Source organism: Oncorhynchus nerka, linkage group LG17 (genome assembly GCF_034236695.1).
Source record: "Oncorhynchus nerka isolate Pitt River linkage group LG17, Oner_Uvic_2.0, whole genome shotgun sequence".
Taxonomy (NCBI): Eukaryota; Metazoa; Chordata; class Actinopteri; order Salmoniformes; family Salmonidae; genus Oncorhynchus; species Oncorhynchus nerka.
The window spans coordinates 32,960,056-32,984,803 of NC_088412.1; the positions used below are offsets into that span (position 1 = coordinate 32,960,056).

At 42.6% G+C, this 24,748-nt stretch overlaps 1 protein-coding gene and 1 pseudogene across 1 annotated transcript; both read left to right on the plus strand.

The window, feature by feature from the left end:
- The first annotated feature begins 3,484 nt into the window (after positions 1 to 3,484).
- Positions 3,485 to 21,675, plus strand: LOC115145101 (complement C1q tumor necrosis factor-related protein 7-like). The gene is given in 4 exon segments (XM_029686363.2): positions 3,485 to 3,719; positions 12,532 to 12,771; positions 19,260 to 19,538; positions 19,541 to 21,675. Coding segments are annotated over 4 exon segments (891 nt in total). The 5' UTR covers positions 3,485 to 3,694; the 3' UTR covers positions 19,888 to 21,675.
- An 897-nt stretch (positions 21,676 to 22,572) lies between these two features.
- Positions 22,573 to 24,109, plus strand: LOC115145162 (protein BTG3-like; annotated as a pseudogene).
- Positions 24,110 to 24,748: the final 639 nt, after the last annotated feature.

Genomic DNA, 24,748 nt, shown 5'->3' on the forward strand with positions numbered 1-24,748 from the left:
GTCATTCTCTTTTCTCCCCTTTACCCATCTGTCTATCGCCTCCTTTGAATTCCATGCTGTCACAGTTACCAGCCCTTTCAAGCTTAACATCCTTATCATTTATCGCCCTCCAGGTTCCCTCTGAGAGTTCATCAATGAGCTTGATGCCTTGATAAGCTCCTTTCCTGAGGACGGCTCACCTCTCACAGTTCTGGGCGACTTTAACCTCCCCACGTCTACCTTTGACTCATTCCTCTCTGCCTCCTTCCTTCCACTCCTCTCCTCTTTTGACCTCACCCTCTCACCTTCCCCCCTACTCACAAGGCAGGAAATACGCTCGACCTCATCTTTACTAGATGCTGTTCTTCCACTAACCTCATTGCAACTCCCCTCCAAGTCTCCGACCACTACCTTGTATCCTTTTCCCTCTCGCTCTCATCCAACACTTCCCACACTGCCCCTACTCGGATGGTATCGCGCCGTCCCAACCTTCGCTCTCTCTCCCCCGCTACTCTCTCCTCTTCCATCCTATCATCTCTTCCCTCTGCTCAAACCTTCTCCAACCTATCTCCTGATTCTGCCTCCTCAACCCTCCTCTCCTCCCTTTCTGCATCCCTTGACTCTCTATGTCCCCTATCCTCCAGGCCGGCTCGGTCCTCCCCTCCCGCTCCGTGGCTCGGCGACTCATTGCGAGGTCACAGAACAGGGCTCCGGGCAGCCGAGCGGAAATGGAGGAAAACTCGCCTCCCTGCGGACCTGGCATCCTTTCACTCCCTCCTCTCTACATTTTCCTCCTCTGTCTCTGCTGCTAAAGCCACTTTCTACCACTCTAAATTCCAAGCATCTGCCTCTAACCCTAGGAAGCTCTTTGCCACCTTCTCCTCCCTCCTGAATCCTCCTCCCCCTCCCCCCTCTCTGCAGATGACTTCGTCAACCATTTTGAAAAGAAGGTCGACGACATCCGATCCTCGTTTGCTAAGTCAAATGACACCGCTGGTTCTGCTCACACTGCCCTACCCTGTGCTCTGACCTCTTTCTCCCCTCTCTCTCCAGATGAAATCTCGCGTCTTGTGATGGCCGGCCGCCCAACAACCTGCCCGCTTGACCCTATCCCCTCCTCTCTTCTCCAGACCATTTCCGGAGACCTTCTCCCTTACCTCACCTCGCTCATCAACTCATCCCTGACCGCTGGCTACGTCCCTTCCGTATTCAAGAGAGCGAGAGTTGCACCCCTTCTGAAAAAACCTACACTCGATCCCTCCGATGTCAACTACTACAGACCAGTATCCCTTCTTTCTTTTCTCTCCAAAACTCTTGAACGTGCCGTCCTTGGCCAGCTCTCCCGCTATCTCTCTCAGAATGACCTTCTTGATCCAAATCAGTCAGGTTTCAAGACTAGTCATTCAACTGAGACTGCTCTTCTCTGTATCACGGAGGCGCTCCGCACTGCTAAAGCTAACTCTCTCTCCTCTGCTCTCATCCTTCTAGACCTATCGGCTGCCTTCGATACTGTGAACCATCAGATCCTCCTCTCCACCCTCTCCGAGTTGGGCATCTCCGGCGCGGCCCACGCTTGGATTGCGTCCTACCTGACAGGTCGCTCCTACCAGGTGGCGTGGCGAGAATCCGTCTCCTCACCACGTGCTCTCACCACTGGTGTCCCCCAGGGCTCTGTTCTAGGCCCTCTCCTATTCTCGCTATACACCAAGTCACTTGGCTCTGTCATAACCTCACATGGTCTCTCCTATCATTGCTATGCAGATGACACACAATTAATCTTCTCCTTTCCCCTTCTGATGACCAGGTGGCGAATCGCATCTCTGCATGTCTGGCAGACATATCAGTGTGGATGACGGATCACCACCTCAAGCTGAACCTCGGCAAGACGGAGCTGCTCTTCCTCCCGGGGAAGGACTGCCCGTTCCATGATCTCGCCATCACGGTTGACAACTCCATTGTGTCCTCCTCCCAGAGCGCTAAGAACCTTGGCGTGATCCTGGACAACACCCTGTTGTTCTCAAATAACATCAAGGCGGTGGCCCGTTCCTGTAGGTTCATGCTCTACAACATCCGCAGAGTACGACCCTGCCTCACACAGGAAGCGGCGCAGGTCCTAATCCAGGCACTTGTCATCTCCCGTCTGGATTACTGCAACTCGCTGTTGGCTGGGCTCCCTGCCTGTGCCATTAAACCCCTACAACTCATCCAGAACGCCGCAGCCCGTCTGGTGTTCAACCTTCCCAAGTTCTCTCACGTCACCCCACTCCTCCACTCTCTCCACTGGCTTCCAGTTGAAGCTCGCATCCGCTACAAGACCATGGTGCTTGCCTACGGAGCTGTGAGGGGAACGGCACCTCAGTACCTCCAGGCTCTGATCAGGCCCTACACCCAAACAAGGGCACTGCGTTCATCCACCTCTGGCCTGCTCGCCTCCCTACCACTGAGGAAGTACAGTTCCCGCTCAGCCCAGTCAAAACTGTTCGCTGCTCTGGCCCCCCAATGGTGGAACAAACTCCCTCACGACGCCAGGACAGCGGAGTCAATCACCACCTTCCGGAGACACCTGAAACCCCACCTCTTTAAGGAATACCTAGGATAGGATAAAGTAATCCTTCTCACCCCCCCCCCCCCTTAAAATATTTAGATGCACTATTGTAAAGTGGCTGTTCCACTGGATGTCATAAGGTGAATGCACCAATTTGTAAGTCGCTCTGGATAAGAGCGTCTGCTAAATGACTTAAATGTAAATGTAAATGTAAGACACTTTATGTTGGTGTTTCCTTTATTTTGGCAGTTACATGTATGTAATCTAGTCTTCTTGAAAAGTGATTAAATGTTGCGTTATAGATTGACCCAGCCAGAGGCTAGGCTCCACTGGGACTAGTAAATATAAGGCCAGGATCATTGTGCAGTCCATATGATATACTGCTTAGCACATCAAGCATCCTGAGAGAGTGTGGGAGCGAGGGAAGATAGTTTCAGAGTAGATGGGTTTTGAGATCAGTTTTGACAGATGGCCAGGTTTGACCATGACCAGGGTAAACGTGACGGTCATTTGCCCACTCAGAACACCTAGCTGTGTTTCCACTGAGAAATGGTGTGTCAGTAGCCAAACACCAGCCAGGATCCCATCCTATAGCACTCCTTTACCAAAGGCCCTATTTCCCCTCCTCTCTGTCCTTCTTTTACTGTATATAATAGCTCCATCTAGAGGCTAAATGTGGCTATTGCTACAACTTCTCAGAGTAGCTAATACTGTACTTTACCTGAATGATCATGGAGTTACAAGAATCACACTCCAGAATGATGTATGGTGTGACGAGTTGACTCTTTATGGTTGACTTTATGGAGGAAAAGGGTGTGTGTTCAGGCCTGCACTCTGAACTTGAGTCGGTGATAGTTGTTTTGCTTTGTGGAAAGTTTGTATGGAGACAGAGGGAGTGGATGAGGGAGAAAGAGGGAGTGGTGGGAGTGAAACGGAGAGGGGAAGGTTTACACGACTCTGAAAGGGAGCAGAGAGACAGAGGGAGTCCTACACAGATGTTTGAGTACACAGGCGGAGGGTAGGAGAGAGACAGAGAGATTGAGTGAGACAACTATGTTATCCAAGGACATTCTCCTCATTTCTCATCACCAAGGAGACAGGACTGTGACCAGGAAGGAGACCTGAGGATTGACACAAATATCATAATTTGAAGTCGTTCAAGTGGTCAACATGAGGAGCAGATCTCAAGCCTGTGGTAAGAGCATTCAACTGGCAAATCAAACATCTGCATGTTCCTTTATTCCATACGTTATGTCAGTGCTATGATCACTAAGATGATAAGCCTAGTACCTCTGCACATTGATCTGGTATTGGTAGCCTAAATGTCCGCTGTGAAAACTACCCAACATATTTCTGATAAGATTTCCGTTCAGCTTGGATGCATATTTTATCTGGTTGTGGTACTCAGCTTTCAGAACTAGCTGGCTACCACCCGGTTACGCAACACTGCAATTTAGAGGCTGCTGCCATATGTACATAGACATGGAATCTCAGATCATTTTAATTACGAAACACTAGTCACTTCAATAATGTTTACATACTGTTTTACTCATTTCACATGTATATTCTGTATTCTACTGTATTTTAGTCAATGCCAGTCCAACATTGCTCGTCCTAATATTGATATATTTCTTAATTCCATTCTTTTACTTTTAGATTTGTGTGTATTGTTTTGAATTGTTAGATACTACTGCACTGTTGGAGCTAGGAACACACGCGTTTCGCTACACCCACAATAACATCTGCTAAGTGTGTGTATGTGACCAATACAATTAGATTAGATTTGATAAAGATAGCACCTTTAGAGATGGTCCCTAACCGTGCACTAAAAGAAAGAAATCTAATTTCTCCCCTCCTGTTCCCAAGTCAAAATGTACATATGATGTTTTACTCTAAGAAATCCTTAATTGTGCATGAGTTCATATTCAATTATGCTATGTGAGAAGTTATAGACCTACAGTCAGTGTCCAGATTCCAGGCTTGTATTCCATTTAACCCATCTGAACCAGAAGCCTGCATTTTCCGTGGCTGGCCATTTTGAAGTCCCAATCGTGTGAGTGTCAAATGTGTATAGCGCCTTACAATCATCACACATAACATCGCCGGCACTGCTATCATCCTCTTTTACCACTTCACCAAATCTTTCCCAAACATTAGGCTACTGTTTTGGACCTCCGTTCTATTTATTTTCAACTCTCCTTTTCGCAGCTTCTCTGTTATTGAATTAAACTCCGACGTTGTCTTTTTTTGCCTCGCTGAGTCTACGTTAACATTTTTCTGCCGAAGTTCCCAAAAGCATTTAGCAATTGCGTGTGTAGCCTATTTGGCGAGCATAGCCTACACATCATTGACACTTGCGTGACACGTCGAGTCCTACTGTAGGCCTAGTCAATCAATGTTATCTGCTACACTTGCATGACTGCTGGATCCACACACGTAAACACCATACATAGTGCCTGGAATAATTGGTATAAATCTTATTATTTATTTACACTTAAAAACATATTTACTCACGTTCATAGTAAACCTCCATATTTACTCACCTTCATAGTAAACCTCCATATTTACTCACCTTCATAGTAAACCTCCATATTTACTCACCTTCATAGTAAACCTCCATACTTACTCACCTTCATAGTAAACCTCCATATTTACTCTATTTAAAAGGTAGTTGTTGTGAAATTGTTAGATCACTTGTTAGATATTACTGCACGGTCGGAACTAGAAGCACAAGCATTGCACTACACTCGCATTATGTATGTGACCAATATGTATGTGACCGTTTGATTTGATTGAAAATGTAATAGGCTAGAAACATGTATAATAGTAGTAGTTCACATCAGTACAATTGAAGTAGGTCTACCTGTATGAAAAACGAATATATAAACAGCACAAATCTGTGTGTAAACCATGCATGGGATCATTTCCACGCAAAGTGTGAGATTTATCAATATGAACGTTTGTTTGAGAGTGTACATAAATGTACGCACAGCCATGACCATGCGTACGCACATTGCCCAGTGCTGGAATAAGGGAACTGTTTGTCAAGGGTAGAATAGAGAATGGGGAAAATAATGTATATTGTATGTTGAAAAATGTGTGAATGTGAGAGTTCAATTTTTCGATTTCCATTGTCAATTCGTGCAACATGACAGGCTATATCATATAATTAGACCACATCAGTGCATTTGTTACAATAATAATCCATATAAAGTACAGTCATTTGTTAAATGAGAGGTACGTGTGAAAGTGAAACCATTGTTGAAACACTATAAAAGACTGAGATAATGGGAAATTGAATCAGCAATGTCTGTCTTCCTCTGTTGGAAGATTTGAGACGTGATGCATTTCCAGCCTGGACTCATAGACTAGACGTAACATATTAAATGTAAGTCCTGGACATTCAAATTAGTATGATATGTTATGTTTAGTATGGTTACATAAGACTGATGGTTACCCAAATATTGCGAGTTTGAATCTCATCACAGACAGCTTTAGCATTTTAGCTAATTAGCAACGTTTTAACTACTTACTACTTTTTAGCTACTGTGCAACTACTTAGCATGTTAGCTAACCCTTCCCCTTCCCCTAACCCAAACCTTAACCCTTTTAGTTAATCCTTCCCTAGCCAAGGCTGTGTACGAGCACTGAGGTTGAGAACAATTGGTATTTATCATTGGTGATCTCCTACCGTGTGCGTATGACACTCGAAGGATTGTTTGATAAATCACACTTTTTCTATGTATATGAATCAAATCAAATCAAATCAAATGTATTTATATAGCCCTTTGTACATCAGCTGATATCTCAAAGTGCTGTACAGAAACCCAGCCTAAAACCTCAAACAGCAAGCAATGCAGGTGTAGAAGCAAGGTGGCTAGGAAAAACTCCCTAGAAAGGCCAAAACCTAGAAAGAAACCTAGAGAGGAACCAGGCTATGTGGGGTGGCCAGTCCTCTTCTGGCTGTGCCGGGTGGAGATTATAACAGAACATGGCCAAGATGTTCAAATGTTCATAAATGACCAGCATGGTCCAATAATAATAAGGCAGAACAGTTGAAACTGGAGCAGCAGCACAGCCAGGTGGACTGGGGACAGCAAGGAGTCATCATGTCAGGTAGTCCTGAGACATGGTCCTAGGGCTCAGGTCCTCCGAGAGAGAGAAAGAACGAGAGAAAGAAAGAGAGAATTAGAGAGAGCACACTTAAATTCACACAGGACACCGAATAGGACAGGAGAAGTACTCCAGATATAACAAACTGACCCTAGCCCCCCGACACATAAACTACTGCAGCATAAATACTGGAGGCTGAGACAGGAGGGGTCAGGAGACACTGTGGCCCCATCCGAGGACACCCCCGGACAGGGCCAAACAGGAAGGATATAACCCCACCCACTTTGCCAAAGCACAGCCCCCACACCACTAGAGGGATATCTTCAACCACCAATTTACCATCCTGAGACAAGGCTGAGTATAGCCCACAAAGATCTCCGCCACGGCACAACCCAAGGGGGGGCGCCAACCCAGACAGGAACATTCTATATTTAGTTTGTACAAAGTATTTTAGAATATTTTCTCTGTAATATTGATAAATGAGGCCCCACGACCCCAGGACGACCCCCAGGACCCCCAGGACGCACATCACTCTGTGTGTGTGTGTGTGTGTGTGTGTGTGTGTGTGTGTGTGTGTGTGTGTGTGTGTGTGTGTGTGTGTGTGTGTGTGTGTGTGTGTGTGTGTGCGTGCGCGTGTGTGCGTGTGCATGCGCGTATGTGCTTGTGTTCAACTATAAAGCATTTTCATGTGTGAGAATAAAGTATGACTGTTTTACACAGATGATTTATATTATGTTCTATGGGTTATGATTACCCTGATCATGAAGTTCTAAGTCTTCCATCTTCATGACAGAGTGTTCATTATAGAGATCCTATTCAATTACTAGAGCAGCTATGTCATTAACCCTCAAAGTTCCAGAATGGAATGGAAATGGCAGCCATTGTGGTCAGGGAGAAATCCATACCAGTCTAATTGGAATGAATGGCAGTAGAGGCATAGGTGATGCATTTCCTGCATTTACTTATCCAGGAAAGTAAGGCATGTGATATATCAGAAATGGTGTAATATAGCCTAACTATTGTCATCCTAAAATATTATCATACAATTATAAATAGGGTTTAGACAGGTTTTATACCAATTGTCTGTATAACAGCCACTAAAATGATCAAGGCTCAGGCTAAGACCCAGATGCAGACACAGGAGGCAGATAGTACGAGTCTCAGAGTTTTTTATAGTTCAAGGGGCAGGTAAAATGTAAGTCAAGGCAGGCAAAGGGTAAGTCAAGGCAGGCAAAAGGTAAGTCAAGGCAGGCAAAAGGTAAGTCAAGGCAGGCAAAAGGTAAGTCAAGGCAGGCAAAAGGTAAGTCAAGGCAGGCAAAAGGTAAGTCAAGGCAGGCAAAAGGTAAGTCAAGGCAGGCAAAAGGTAAGTCAAGGCAGGCAAAGGGTAAGTCAAGGCAGGCAAAAGGTAAGTCAAGGCAGGCAAAAGGTAAGTCAAGGCAGGCAAAAGGTAAGTCAAGGCAGGCAAAGGGTAAGTCAAGGCAGGCAAAAGGTAAGTCAAGGCAGGCAAAGGGTCGTAATCCACATCAGAGTCAGGCAGGTACAGGTCGGCGGGCAGGATCAGGGTCAGGACAGGCAGAAAGGTCAGAACTGGGAAGACCAGGAAAAACAAATACTAGAGCACAGAAAACACGGGAACACGCTGGTAGAACTTGACGGGACAAGACGACCTGGCAACAGACAAACAGAAAACGCAGGTATAAATACACAGGGGATAATGAGAGGAGATGGGAGACACCAGGTGGGGGGTGGAGACACCAGGTGGGGGTGGGGGGTGGAGACACCAGGTGGGGGTGGAGACACCAGGTGGGGGTGGAGACACCAGGTGGGGGGTGGAGACAAGCACAAATACAGGTGAAACAGATCAAGGTGTGACAAAAAATATATATGCAAACAGATAATAAATGTCTCAATGTTTGTTTTCTTGGAAAACTGTGTTAAAATATGATACAATATCAGTACGTTTTGAATTTAGAACTTGTCTGTCCTATCATGAACTGATTTCAGCATGTGTCTGGCTGTGTTGACTGCATTATTTTTATGGAATGCTGGCATATTGGCAGTAAATTTGAAAAGATATTGGATCATCCCACTTAAACTGGCTGCAGGTTTGGAGAGTAGCCTAACTAATTAGGCTTACATGTATAGTGCATTCGCAAAATATTCAGACCCCTTGACTTTTTCCACATTTCGTTACTTTACAGCCTCATTCTAAAAATGATTAAATTGTTTTTTTTCCCCTCATCAATCTATACACAATACCCCATAATGACAAAAGCAAAAAAAGGTTTTTATATTTTTTGGAGAATGTATTTAAACGTGTATTAAAAACGGAAATATGACATTTACCTAAGTATTCAGACCCTTTATTCAGTACTTTGTTGAAGCACCTTTGGCAGAGATTACAGCCTTGTGTCTTCCTGGGTATGATGCTACAAGCTTGGCACACCTGTATTTGGGGAGTTTCTCCCATTCTTCTCTGCAGATCCTATCAAGCTCTGTCAGGTTGGCTGGGGAGCGCCGCTGCACAGCTATTTTCAGGGATGTTCGATTGGGTTCAAGTCCGGGCTCTGGCTGGGCCACTCAAGGACATTCAGAGACTTGTCCGAAGCCACTCCTGCGTTGTCTTGGCTGTGTGCTTAGGGTCGTTGTCCTGTTGGAAGGTGAACCTTCGCCCCAGTCTGAGACCTGGAGCAGGTTTTCATCAAGGATCTCTCTGTACTTTGCTCCGTTCATATCTCTCTCAATCTTTTCAAGTCTCCCAGTCCCTGCCGCTGAAAAACATCCCCACAGCATGATGCTGCCACCATTATGCTTCACCGTAGGGATGGTGCCGGGTTTCCTTCAGACGTGACACTTGACATTCAGGCCAAAGAGTTCAATCTGGGTCTCGTCAGATCAGAGAATCTTGTTTTTTCATAGTCAGAGTCCTTTAGGTGCCTTTTGGCAAATTCCAAACGGGCTGTTATGTGCCTTTTACTGAGGAGTGGCTTCCGTCTGGCCACTCTACCATAAAGGCCTGATTGGTGGAGTGCTGCAGAGATAGTTGTTCTTCTGGAATGTTCTCCCATCTTCACAGAGGATCTCTGGAGCTCTGTCAGAGTGACCATTGGGTTCTTGGTCAGTTGATTGCTGATTGCTCAGTTTGGCCGGGCGGCCAGATTTAGGAAGAGTCTTGGTGGTTTCTTCCATTTAAGTATGATGGAGGCTACTGTGTTCTTGGGGACCTTCAATGCTGCAGAAATGTTTTGGTACCTTTACCCAGGTCTGTGCCTCGACACAATCCTGTCTCAGAGCTCTACGGACAATTCATTCAACCTCATGGCTTGGTTTTTGCTCTGACATGCATGGACCCTGTCAACTGTGGGACCTTATATAGACAGGTGTCTGCCTTTCCAAATCATGTCCAATCATTTGAATTTTCTACAGGTGGACTCCAATCAAGTTGTAGAAACCTCTCAAGGATGATCAATGGAAATAGGATGCACTTGCACTTTATTTCTAAGACTCTTAGCAAAGGGTCTGAATTTTTATGTAAATGAGGTATTTCTGTTTTTGCTTTGTCATTATGGGGTATTGTGTGTAGATTAATGAGGAAAAACATTTATTTAATCAATTTTAGAATAAGGCTGTAACGTAACAAAATGTGGAAAAAAGAGAAGGGGTCTGAATACTTTCTGAATGCACAGTTACATTACTAGCAAAAATATTGTAATCAGATTAGGCTACAGATACTTTTGAAAAACGAAATGATTACTTCTTGGATTATTTCTAAATTCAGAAAGGATGTTTGCAAGAGAAAAAATACATGATGACACCTTTCTGTTTACTCAATGACATTCAATTCATCATTGAAAAAAGGTGCAAGTTTAAGTTTCTTCCAACTGAGCGAATCTAACCACAAGTCAGAGACCACTAATGATGACACACCAAATGCATTTGATGGATCCTTTTTGTCTTCTTCTAATGCCTCTTACGGGGAAAGTAATCCAAAAGTAATTGAAAGTAATTTGATTACGTTATCCAAAATTTACTGATGACAATATTGGACAGGTAACTAGTAACTTTAAGGGATTACAATTAGAAAGGAACCTACCCAACCCTGACTGGCTGGCTAGCTAGCTAACAAACATACTGTGCAGATTATGTTTTACACAATAACTTATCACAGCACTAGCTGACCACTGGTTTACCAACTCCGTTTCCAAAATGGTTGACCTATTGTACCATCATAAGAAAGTTCATGTCCATTCCCGTATTCTAAGTCCTAATTATAGGTTGCAAGTTCAAACCCCCGAGCTGACAAGGTACAAATCGGTCGTTCTGCCCCTGAACAGGCAGTTAACCCACTGTTCCTAGGCCGTCATTGAAAATAAGAATTTGCCTGGTTAAATAAAGGTCAAATTTAAAAAATATGGTGTTCATCCTGTATCTCTAATATCTGACAACAAACTTAGCTGACATCTTCTTTACTAGAAGCCATGGAAACCCAATGTGTAATGGGAAGTAAACCATATTTACGACCAAAACACACATCAGCATCCACATATCCCCCCCCAAAAAACGCACTATTGTCAGAGACACACTGACGTGGAGCAGATGTACAAACACAGACAGAGACACAGACCCAATATGCTCATGCCCAGATGCCCACACATACACAAACAGCAGACACAAACACAAAACAACAACAGCAGAATTACAGGCGTGAGCATTATCCAGATCTCAAAAACATCTGTACCTGTCTGAATCTACGGTTCAGGTTTCTGTTACATTACTGATATATTAACTATATTATAAGTGCTGAAGCTGGAGTAAACTCAAAATACGTTTTCCCACAGCTGCTTACAATTACCGCAATACATGTTTTTTTTTGCATATTATTCACAGTATTATTATCATGGAATATAATTAATGTTATTAAGCATATCTAACAACCCTAGTCAATTATGCTTGCCTTTGGTGTGTAACTAAGTCAAACTTCATTTGTATGATTTAGGCCTTATGACTTATTACATTTGACCAAATAGTATCCAGATACAGTGTGGGTGCCATAGGGAAAGAGGCATCCATGATGTGCTCTCTTATGTCCCTTCCATACAGCCCAGTGCACCCCAGCCTTTACAGAACTAAGTTCCATCTCTTTCTGCATCTTTCTAAATCATCACTGATCTCATTGCTGCATAGCGCAATCATCCACCTCTTGTATTAACATTATTGCTATTGCAAACTGTCAGTGTTTAGTGGATCCAAGAGCAGATAACACGGCTGTGTTTCTGTGTGTGTCTAGAAGGTGATTTCCCGATTGGGTTGCTCTGACAACGTTGTTTTGGCTGTTGTCATAACTGAAGTATTGGCTTGGCACCAAGCAAGGCTTCTCTCACTGCATCCGCTAAAACATGACCTGTGACTGGCGGGCTGAAAACAGAGAAGAGAAAGAGAGAGAAAGAGCCCAAAACTCAGCGCTGTTCATTAGGACCCACATCTGTCCCTGTGGCTGTAGTTCAGCAGAAGTGTTGAGGTGTGTAATCTTGATGAATCTTTCAGTGTTTGTCGCTCTGTTTAAGGCATGTGTTGTTTTACAGGGGAATCTGCTGTGTTTTATAGTGCTGTGACTAATGCATATCTCGTCTAATGTCTAGTCCCTATCTGAGTCTGCTCTGGCTAGCTGACACTAGAACTAGCTCCTCTCCCGCCAGGAGACTATTTTGTCTTCATATCTGTTCATATCTAATAACTGCAATATAAATTGGGCTGTTTCTCAATTTAGAACTTAGAAGAAAGTTCTCAGATTTGTTAGATTTATATGCACACTACCATTATCCTCTCTCTCTCTCTCTCTCTCCCTCTCTCTCCCTCTCCCTCTCCCTCTCCCTCTCCCTCCCTCTCCTCTACAGAGGTGAGGATGTGGCTGTTTGTGGGCGTGGCTTTTCTTTGCCAGTGTGTGATTGGTCAGCAGCTGGAGGCCAAGGTGAAAGGAGCTCCGCCTCGTCTGATCTGCAGTGTTCTGGGGTTACCAGGGAGACCAGGCAAACCTGGCCCAAATGGGCCTCCAGGGGAAAATGGGAATATGGGAATCCCAGGAAGAGACGGAAGAGATGGCAGGAAGGGAGAGAAAGGAGAGAAGGGTGAAGCAGGTACAGTACTGACCTTGTATAACTCCATAACACATATCCACACAGTTCACATATTGACTCATACTGTATATTTACGTATTGTCTACATTAGCTCTATCAACATGTAATACAATACAGGGCCAGATTTGGCAGTATCACCACAACATTGATTGGAGTCCACCTGTGATGAATTCAATTGATTGGACATGATTTGGAAAGGCACACACCTGTCTACATGAAGTCCCACAATTGACAGTGCAAAAACCAAGCCATGGGGTTGAAGGAATTGTCTGTAGAGCTCCGAGACAGGATTGTGTCGAGGCACAGATCGGGGGAAGGGTACCAAAACATTTCTGCAGCATTGAAGGTCCCCAAGAACACAGTGGCCTCCATCATTCTTAAATGGAAGAATTTTGGAACTACCAAGACTCTTCCTAGAACTGGCCGCCTGGCCAAACTGAGCAATTGGGGGAGAGAGGTGACCAAGAATCCAAACTGAGCATTCGGAAGAGAAGGGCCTTGGTCAGGCAGGTGACCAAGAACCCAATGGTCACTCTGATAGAGCTCCAGAGTTCCTCTGTGGAGATGGGAGAACCTTCTAGAAGGACAACCATCTCTGCAGCACTCCACCAATCAGGCCTTTATGGTAGAGTGGCCAGACGGAAGCCACTCCTCAGTAAAAGGATCATGACAGCCCGCTTGGAGTTTGCCAAAAGGCATCTAAAGACTCTCAGAACATGATAAACATGTTCTCTGGTCTGATGATACCAAGATTGAACTCTTTGGCCTGCATGCCAAGCGTTACGTCTGAAGGAAACCATCCCTACCGTGAAGCATGGTGGTGGCATGTTGGGATGTTTTTCAGCGGCAGGGACTGGGAGACTAGTCCAGAGCGGAGCAAAGTACAGAGAGATCCTTGATGAAAACCTGCTCCAGAGCGCTCAGGACCTCAGACAGGGGCGAAGGTTCACTTTCCAGCAGGACAACGACCCTAAGTACACAGCCAAGACAATGCAGGTGTGGCTTGGGGACAAGTCTCTGAATATCCTTGAGTGGCCCAACCAGAGCCAGGACTTGAACCCGATCGAACATCTCTGGAGAGACCTGAAAACAGCTGTGCAGCAACGCTCCCCAACTAAACTGACAGAGCTTGAGATGGTATGCAGAGAAGAATGTGATAAACTCTAAAAATACAGGTGTGCCGATACTCAAGACTGTAATCGCTGCCAAAGGTGCTTCTACAAAATACTGAGTAAGGGGTCTGAATACAAATGTGATATTTCAGTTTTTTTTTTTATACATTTGCAAAAATGCATGTTTTTTTCATTATGGGGTATTGTGTGTATATTGATGAGGGGAAAACAGTATTTAATGCACTTTAGAATAAGGCTGTAAATTAAAAAATGTGAAAAAATGGAAGGGGTCTGAATACTTTCCGAATTCACTGTGTGTCTTACACAGCCATATTTTACCAGGCAGACCATGAGCCAGACAGATAAAGTTATGTGTGGTTTAAATCAAAATTTGTGTGTGAGGTGTGGTTTAAATCCAAGATTTCTATGTTTCTGAGCTTCCCAGGCAGTTTCCCTTATTTGGGGTGTGTTTATATTTTCCCCACTGTTTAGATGCCTGGTTCTCCTGCTTTGGAGTGATTCAGTCTAAGACTTTATATGGGTCAGCGCTGCCATAGAAGCTGAAACAACCATTCTCCTATTTGTTTCAAATAAAATTTTGGACTGCTACAGTGGTAAAAATTAAAATAAAAGCTTTTACTAAATTAAACGAATACCCCCACCTTCTGTGTCATTCTTTAAACCAGTTACAGTTGGTTCAGGTTATTTCAATCGCATTCATCTCTCTGTTTTTCTCTCTGTCTGTCTTGAGTTTTCTAGCAAACTGTCAACATTGTATTGACTAGGTCCAGCCCGCTAGCAACTTGCAACATTATCAACTCACAGGTAGAACCTGACGTTCTGAGAACCATATGTATCCTAGAACTTGGTGAGAGCGTGGTTGTCCTATGGTTATTTTTCATACAACCTTACCACAAAATGGTGCAGTATAGTTGCTGAGCTCTTCTGAGAATGTTAAGAAACAACGTTCTTCTGTGGGAATTTCAGTACTTCAGCATAACGTTTCCTACAGGTTTTATCATTGTTCTATCTAAAGTCATATTCTCAAATTGTTCAGAGAACGTTAAGAAAATTATTCACAAAAAGCAAAGGAACACTTTAGTAACGTTCAGAGAACTTTATAAGAATGTTATTTAAAACCATATACATTCCGTTCTCAGCATGAACAAAACTCTCTCTATCCTCTGTCTTCTTATGTGTGTTCAGGTGTGTTGGCCGCACCCACTAATTGGCCACACCTGATCTTAATGAGTCCTTGTTTCCTTTGAAATGGGGTCTTTTTGAATAGACTAAAATGAATAGCTATGTATGAGTTAAAAACCATGGCATGCTAGCTCCATCTTGGTGGCACAGTGGACTTTGATAGGTGAACAGAAGATCATAAGTTTGAATCTCACTGACTCTGTGCCACAATAAAAAAAGAAATGTGTTTGATTGATTAATGCCTAAGCAAATCAAATTTTATGTTTCCTATCTGTGCTTGGAGTTCATAAAAGTTAACCCAAACTAAGCTAGCAGTGTTAGTGAAACATGCTCTCAGAACATTACTGTATTCCAAAAACGTTCAGGGAACCATAGTAAAATGTTCTCAGAACCTCCCTGCAACCTAAAAATAAACATTCCCAGAACAGGAAAAATGTTCACTTCAGTTCTTAGAACACGTTTAATTTGACCAGTCAGGAAACGTATGGCTTCGTTCGCAGAACCAATGGGAAACCAAAAGCATACGTTCCTACAACTTCCAAGGAAACAAAAGTGCTAGCTGGGCTGGGTCCAGCCCCTAGCGAACTTGCAACATTGTTTCAACCTGGCCCTCACAGTTTCCCAGAACTTGCAACATTGTTTCAACCTGGCCCTCACAGTTTCCCACGCCAATGAGCTCAGGACAGACAATTTATTTATACAAAATGGTTCATTTGTCAGCAAGAAGCATCAGTTAATTCAGGCTACAAGAGTTTATGCCTAATGACAATTGCCGAATGTCATTACACTTTTTGCTGATAGCTGAATTTGCTGATCGCTACTGTACTTTATTGAGTAAAAGTTGACTTGCTATGCCTGCGATACGTGGTTGTCCCACCTAGCTATCTTAAGATTAATACATTAACAGTAAGTCGCTCTGGATAAGAGCAGTGGTGGAAAAAGTACTCAATTGTTATACTTGTGTAAAAGTAAAGATAACTTAATAGAAAATGACTAAAGTGAAAGTCACCCAGTAAAATACTACTTGAGTAAAAGTCTAAAAGTATTTGGTTTTAAATATACAGTTGAAGTCAGATGTTTACATACACTTAGGTTGTAGTCATTAAACTAGTTTTTAAACAACTCCACAAATTTCTTGTTAACAAACTATAGATTTGGCAAATCTACTTTGTGCATGACACAAGTAATTTTCCAACAATTGTTATCAGACAGATTATTTCACTTATAATTCACTGTATTCACTGTTTTCCAGTGGGTCAGAAGTTTACATACACAAAGTTGACTGTGCCTTTAAATAGCTTGGAAAATTCAAGAAAATGATGTCATGGCTTTAGTAGCTTCTGATAGGCTAATTTACATAATTTGAGTCAATCGGAGGAGTATCTGTGGATGTATTTCAAGGCCAACCTTCAAACGCAGTACCTCTTGGCTTGACATCATGGGAAAATCAAAAGAAATCAGCCAAGACCTCAGAAAAAGAATTGTAGACCTCCACAAGTCTGGTTCATCCTTGGGAGCAATTTCTAAACGCCTGAAGTGGTCCCACGTGGTACACGTTCATCTGCACAAACAATAGTGTAAACACCATGGGACGACACAGCCGTCATAACGCTCAGAAAGGAGAAGTGTTCTGTCTCCTAGAGATTAACGTACTTTGGTGTGAAAAGTGCAAATCAATCCCAGAACAACAGCAAAGGATCTTTTTCTTTTTTTAACCTTTATTTAACTAGGCAAGTCAGTTAAGAACAAATTCTTATTTTCAATGACGGCCTAGGAACAGTGGGTTAACTGTCTGTTCAGGGGCAGAATGACAGATTTGTACCTTGTCAGCTCGGGATTTTGAACTTGAAACCTTCCGGCTACTAGTCCAACACTCTAACCACTAGGCTACCCTGCCACCCCATCTTGTGAAGATGCTGGAGGAAACAGACACAAAAGTATCTATATCCACAGTAAAACGAGTCCTATATCAACATAACCTGAAAGGCTACTCTTCAAGGAACAAGCCACTGCTGCAAAACCCACCATTAAAAAGCCAGACTACTGTTTGCAACTGCACATGGGGACAAAAGATCATACTTTTTGGAGAAATGTCCTCTGGTCTGATGAAACAAAAATAGAACTGTTTGACCATAATGACAATCGTTATGTTTGGAGGAAAAAGGAGGAGGCTTGCAAGCCGAAGAACACCATCCCAACCGTGAAGCACGGGGTGGCAGCATCATGTTGTGGGGTGCTTTGCTGCAGGAGGGACTGGTGCACTTCACAAAATAGATGGCGTCATGAGGGAAGGAAAATTATGTGGATATATTGAAGCATCATCTCAAGACATCAGTTAAAGCTTGGTCGCAAATGGGTCTTCCAAATGGACAATGACCCCAAGCATATTTCCAAAGTTGTGGCAAAATGGCTTAAGGACGAAAAAGTCAAGGTATTGGAGTGGCCATCACAAAGTCCTGACCTCGATTCTATAGAAAATGTGTGGGCAGAACTGAAAAAGTGTGTGCTTGCAAAGAGTTCTACAAAACTGATTCAGTTACACAAGCTCTGTCAGGAGGAATGGACCAAAATTCACCCAACTTATTGTGGGAAGCTTGTGGAAGGCTACCTGAAATGTTTGACCCAATTTAAACAATTTAAAGGCAATGCTACCTAATACTAATTAGGTGTATGTAAACTTTTGACCCACTGGAAATGTGATGAAAGAAATAAAAGCTGAAATAAATCATTCTCTCCACTATTATTCTGACATTTCACATTCTTAAAATAAAGTGCTGATCCTAACTGACCTAAGACAGGGAATTTTTACTAGGATTAAACGTCAGGTATTGTGAAAAACTGATTTTAAATGTATTTGGCTAAGGTGTATGTAAATTTCCGACTTCATCTGTACGTATGTATCAAAAGTAAATGGAATTGATAAAAATGTACCTATGTATCAAAAGTAAAAGTATCAATTGTTTCAAATTTCTTATATTAAGCAAAACAGATGGCACAATGTTCTTGTTTTTTTTATTGACTGATAGCCAGGGTCTCCACTCCAACATTCAGACATCATTTCCAAATGAAACATTGGTGTTTAGTGAGTCCACCAGGTCAGAGGCAGTAGGGATGACCAGGGATGTTCTCTTGATAAGAGTGTGAATTGGACCATTTTCCTTTCAAAATGTAATGAGCACTTTTGGGTGTCCTGGAAAATGTATGGAGTAAAAAGTACATTATTTTCTTTAGGAATGTAGTGAAGTAAAAGTAAAAGTTGTCAAATGTATAGATACCCAAAAAACTACTTAAGTAGTACTTTAATGTATTTTTTACTTAAGTACTTTACACCACTGGATAAGAGCATCAGCTGAATTACTCAACTTTTTCTTTCCCTTCATCAAATGGCGGGTGCACAGTGCACTGTTTGGACACGCAGGTCTCCTACTTTTTGAAGTGAATTGACAATCAGATGAAAACATCATGACTGGTTGTGTTTATGTCATATTAAAAGGTAAAACACGTTTACCCTGAAAATAAATGTCTTTACTATTAGGCCCATAAAAAATAAAACAGGAAGTACCTTGAAAAAAAATAGAGACCCCAGAATGTCACGGTATAATTAGCATTCTGGCTTTAAGATAAATCCTGCATTAGTATCAGATGTAAAACATACTATATCAATGAGCCCTAAATGTCAGGCTCAAAGTACCTGCGTTCTGCATGATATTCTTTTACAGATTTACAGATTAAAAGGAACCTAGGCACGCAAATCCACACAGACGCATTCTCAGACACACACATCAGAATAGCACTCATTTTTGCAGACATTCAGTACATGCACACACATGCATCCTGTCCATTCTTTCCTAGCTCCAAGAAAATGTATTGTGTGATGGTTTGGTTTGATACAGTCACAGATCTCACCACACTGTACACCAGTCAGTGCAGCACTGTCTGTAGATTGTGGCTGGATTCCAAGGGTGACATAATAACCGAGGATGAATGTGAGGCACTGAGCCTATTCACTAATAGTATTATTGAACATGCACAGGGAATCATCATACTAATATTACAAATAGGTCATCAATGCTGGTCTAAAGTGACACCCAGAACTGTTCTAGAATGTGTCAAAGGCAATACACAGCTAGAATTACAGTCAGTCTGATCGCCAACTGTATCTCTCTGTTTCAGGGGTAAAGGGGAAACTCGGCCCAACGGGTAAACGGGGCGAGCGGGGTGTCCGGGGTCCAGGGGGGAAGAGAGGTCCTGATGGAGAATGCGGGGACGGGGGCCGACCAGGGCCACCAGGGCCCCTTGGGAAGAAAGGGGACAAGGGCCACCGAGGACCACTGGGTACGGCAGGCATCTGCAGGTGTGGCAGCCTGGTGCCTAAAGCAGCCTTCTCTGTGGGAATCACCAGCAGTTACCCTGCTGAGAAGGAATCTATCAAGTTCAACAAGGTCCTCTTCAATGAGGGGGCCACTACAACCCAGAGACGGGTAAGTTCATCTGCGCCTACCCGGGCATCTACTACTTCTCCTATGATATCACCCTGGCTAACAAACATCTGGCCATCGGGCTGGTGCAGAACGGGCAGTACCGCATCAAGACATTTGATGCCAACACAGGGAACCATGACGTGGCCTCTGGGTCACTTGTGATGTTCCTGAACCCAGAAGACGAGGTGTGGCTGGAGATCTTCTTCAAGGACCAGAATGGCCTGTTTGCAGAAGCAGGGTGGTCTGACAGCCTGTTCTCTGGATTCCTGCTCTATGCAGACACAAACTACCTGGACTCACTAGCAGAGGACTACGCATAGTGACTTATAACACTCAATAAAGGACTGAGAGGGCTGAGTTTGTAGCCTCCCCTTGACATATTTACAGTATCTATATTTCAGCATGTATTATTTATATACTATATAACTATGTGGGTGTACATGTATGCAAGCGTGTGTGTATGAGCTTATGTATTGTGGAGTGAGAAACATACATTTTTTAAATGTTTGTTTACAATGTTTGTTTGGAGAAAAATGTCTAAGTATATCAAAGTGATATGTTTCATTAATAAAAGTAATGATATGCACTCAGTCAGTAATGAATCTACCCTGTACTCTCTTTTCAAAGTATTGAATAGTATTAGAGTTGAAAAATATTCGTGTTGAAGGCACAAGTACTATACAGCCAGTGCGGAGATATGATATACAGTTGAAGTCGGAAGTTTGCATACACCTTAACCTGAGTTTATATGTATTTGGCTTTTACAATTCCTGATTTTTAATCCAAGTAAAAAGTATCTGTTTTAGGTCAGTTAGGATCACCACTTTATTTTAAGAATGTGAAATGTCAGAATAATAGCAGAGAATGATTTCTTTCAGCTTTTATTTCTTTCATCACATTCCCAGTGGATCAGAAGCTTACATAAACTCAATTAGTACTTGGTAGTGTTGCCTTTAAATTGTTTAATTTGGGTCAAACATTTCAGGTAGCCTTCCACAAGTTGCCCACAATAAGTTGGGTGATTTTGGCCCATTCCTCCTGACAGAGCTGGTGTAACTGAGGTTACAGGTTTTTATTTATTTTTTATTTAAAAAAATATTCTACCTTTATTTAAACCAGGTAGGCCAGTTGAGAACAAGTTCTCATTTACAACTGTGACCTGGGCAAGATAAAGCAAAGCAGTGTGACACAAACAACACAGAGTTACACATGGAATAAACAAATGTACAGTCAATAACACAATAGAAAAATATATATATACAGTGTGTGCAAATGAGGTAAGATTAGGGAGGTAAGGCAATAAATAGGCCGTAGTGGCAAAGTAATTACAATTTAGCAATTGGCTTTGGGGGTGACCAGAACGTGTCCCCTTCCTGAGCAGTATGATGGCTGTGTGCTCCCATGGTGTTTATACTTGCGTACTATTGTTTGTACAAATGAACATGGTACCTTCAGGCATTTGAAAATTGCTCCCAAGGATGAACCAGACTTTTGGAGGTCTACAAATTTTTTTTCTGAGGTCTTGGCTGATTTCTTTTGATTTTCCCATGATGTCAAGCAAAGAGGCACTGCATTTGAAGGTAGGCCTTGAAATACATCCCCAGGTACACCTCCAATTGACACAAATTATGTTAATTAGCCTATCAGAAGCTTCTAAAGCCATGACATCATTTTCTGGAATTTTCCTGTTTAAAGGCATAGTCAACTTTGTGTATGTAAACTTCTGATCCACTGGAATTGTGATACAGTGAATTATAAGGGAAATAATCTGTCTGTAAACAATTGTTGGAAAATGACTTGTGTCATGCACAAAGTAGATGTCTTAATTGACATGCCAAAACTATAGTTTGTTAACAAGAAATTTATGGAGTGGTTGAAAAATGAGGTTTAATGACTCCAACCTAAGTGTATGTAAACTTCACACTTCAACTGTAAATGCTTAATACCAAGAGTGTAACGTAACACATTTTAGAATATATGATATAAATGCTCAATACCGAGAGTGTAATGTAACACATGTTAAAGTTATCATTGAAAACTGACTGTAATAAACCAGTTCGTCCCTATCAGCACAATCATTACCCCCTTTACTCTCTCTATAATATCCCAGCAAAACACTAGAGATATGGCAGATAGTCGGACTCTGCAGCCAAGTAATCGAGTCATCTAATTCTACTACCCATAGATTATCATTGTGGTCTGGTCCAGATGATTGAGAGCAGTATGTGTTGAAATCTTCCCCATGTGTTTTTTGGCATGATTTCAAGAATTTTTGAAGACTTTATGTTCCTGTTATCTTGTTTACCATCAGAGAATATTGCTTCTCTCATCACATAAAAAGTATGCAGGTGATTATGGAGAAGCTGTTAGCTCATAAAAAATGGAAATAAATCTGTACAGACATGAGGGATGTGTGGGAGGGGGACCAGGACAAATCAGTTGAACTCAGTTTATCTCAACACTGATTGTCTATTATTATTATTGTTGATTTTTTATCCAGAGAAGCCAAATGGCTTCCCTTGCATTCAATGCTACGGTTGGCAACAATGTCATACAACAGACAGCATCAGACAGATGGCCTACACATACTGAGTCAGAGGGATGCTGTTTCGCTCGCTCAGATACATTTACCTCTTGTGAACTAAAGGAAAATGGTTAAACAAAGAGAGATGAAAGATAATTTATTTTGTTTTTTTCCTTGGTAATTTTTTTGTTATTCTCTGGGTAGAAACATCTAGCTAGCTAGCTCAGCCATTCATTGGCTAGGCATTCAGAAGCTGGGCAGAAGGCCTTTGCCATTCAACTGTATTAGAGCAGAACTTTGGAGTGTTGTGGAAGCAACCAGTCACATTTTGACTTGCAATGGGTGGGACCATTTAAAAAAGAAAGTGACGTGTCATGGCCTTCTACTGAATGCGCAAGAGAAAATAATCAGTGGCGCAAGCAGTAGTTTTCCCACGCTAAAGCTAGTAATGCTAGCTAGCTTTTGTTGTTGTAGTGTGACAATGGCGACAGTGGCTGCTGCAGCTGTTATGAACTTCAAGGTGGATGTTGTTGGTCATTTTTTTGTAATGTCTACTGTTTGCTGATGATCTGGTGCTTCTATCCCCAACCAAGGAGGGCCTGTAGCAGCACCTAGATCTTCTGCACAGATTCTGTCAGACCTGGGCCCTGACAGTAAATCTCAGTAAGACAAAAATAAATACAAGTACAAATACAAATTCCATCTAGACAGCATTGCCCAAGAGCACACAAAAAACTACTTGATTCAGTTATAGAACCCATTTCCCTAAATATTCAGAGAATCTCTCCCGTCACTAAAAAAGTCACCCCACAAACAAGCTGAGTATCTGGATGTGTGTACAAAACACTGCAGGAGATATTTAGGGGTCATTTTAGTGTCCTTTGCTGACAACCCCAGCAAAGGACTTCAGTCGTATTCGTCTGAACAGGTTGCAGAGGGAGGATCCAGAGCTGTTGCGGGCCTGCCATGAGAGTGGTGTTCAGTACAAGGACCTTGATCTGCCCAGAAAACTCACTTTGTGAGTGGACCCAGGGGAGGTGTGCTGCAGGTATGGAGAGAAGAACCATGCTTTCACAGTGAAGAGAATGTGACTAAGAAGGTGACCAGTGCTGTGGAGAGGGTGACGTCTGACTACCACTCTGGTTCATCCTCAGATGAGGATAGTAGTCTCAGCGAAACCTGTCTTCCCCCTACCTTCCCCCAAAATTGCCACACATAGCAGGTAATCTACCCAGCTGCTTCTTTGTAGAGTCCTCCAGTGCCCAAGCAGGAGAAGATGGGGCCTGGTAAAGGACATAACGGCCTTCCATGTCCTCCTCACTATGGCTTCAGACCCCAAGGCAGAACGACCCAGCCCTTCAGACACAACGGCTGGGCTCTGCCTGGCCAGAGAGGGGGGCACGGATACTGGGGTGGCACTCCAGGCCAGGCTTACTGTTAGGGGCGGCAGGGTAGTGGTTAGAAGAGCATTGGAATAGTAACCGAAAGGTTGCAAGTTCAAATCCCCGAGCTGATAAGGTCGTTCTGCCACTGAACAGGCAGTTAACCCACTGTTCCTAGGCTGTCATTGAAAATTAGAATTTGTTCTTAACTGACTTGCCTAGTTAAATAAAGGTTAAAAAAATTAAAATAAAATAAAAAGGGACCACTGTAGAAAGTGTTGACCTTAGTATTAACTTGTTCCAGGTGCACAGGTTCCCTGAGCTGTTGACGGTAACCACTAGAGCAAGCAATAGTTCATGGGCGGTAGGTTGCCTAGCTTTTAAGAGCGTTGGGCCAGTAGCCGAAAGGTTTTAGCCGACTAGTTGAAAAATCTATCAATGTGCAAGGCACTTAACCCTAATGGCTCTGGATACGAGCGTCTGCTAAATGACTCAAATGTAAATACAAGTAATGCATTGTATAAATAAAAATGACACTTAGGCCCTAATGCACACAGTAAAAACAGAAACATAAAGTAAGACCCCAAAGGCTGTGTTTACACAGGCAGCCCAATTTTGATGTTTTTTCCACTAATTGGTATTTTGACCAATCACATCAGATCTTTTTCAGAGCTGATCAGATAGGTCAAAAGACCAATTAGTGGGAAAAAAAGGTAATACTGCGTCATTGAATGGCTCCATGCATTTATCCAAACAGGTCTGGACAGGGTTGATCTTTATGCATGGATGTTTACATATGTTGCTTTTATGTAATTGTAATATTGTATTGTAAATAACCTTTAGTATAAGTCTAAACAATACCAAAGTTTTGAAAAATTAACATGCTGAGAGAACGACCGTGGTTTAGTTTCCTCCAAATCTTTGATCAGCAATAATTCACTAACGGAACCTCTAATATGATAACCGATAGCAAGACACGTGGTCAAATTAGGGAAATGCATGGATAAAAATGACAATCGATAAAAAAGTGCAAGGGATCACGCATGTTAAGCAAATGTCTTAACAAGTGTCTAGAAGTAGCCTAAAGAGTCCTTCTTACTGTACATAATTATTGGACAATGGCCTCGCTCATGCTTACAGAAGCTATGCGCCTTTACGTATCAGTTTGGACATCTTCTGCACTTTATTGATAGCTGGGAAATGCTTGAAGATTCACAAAATACATTATGACAAAATGTCATAATAAATGTGAAAAAGATTGCATTATAATACCAC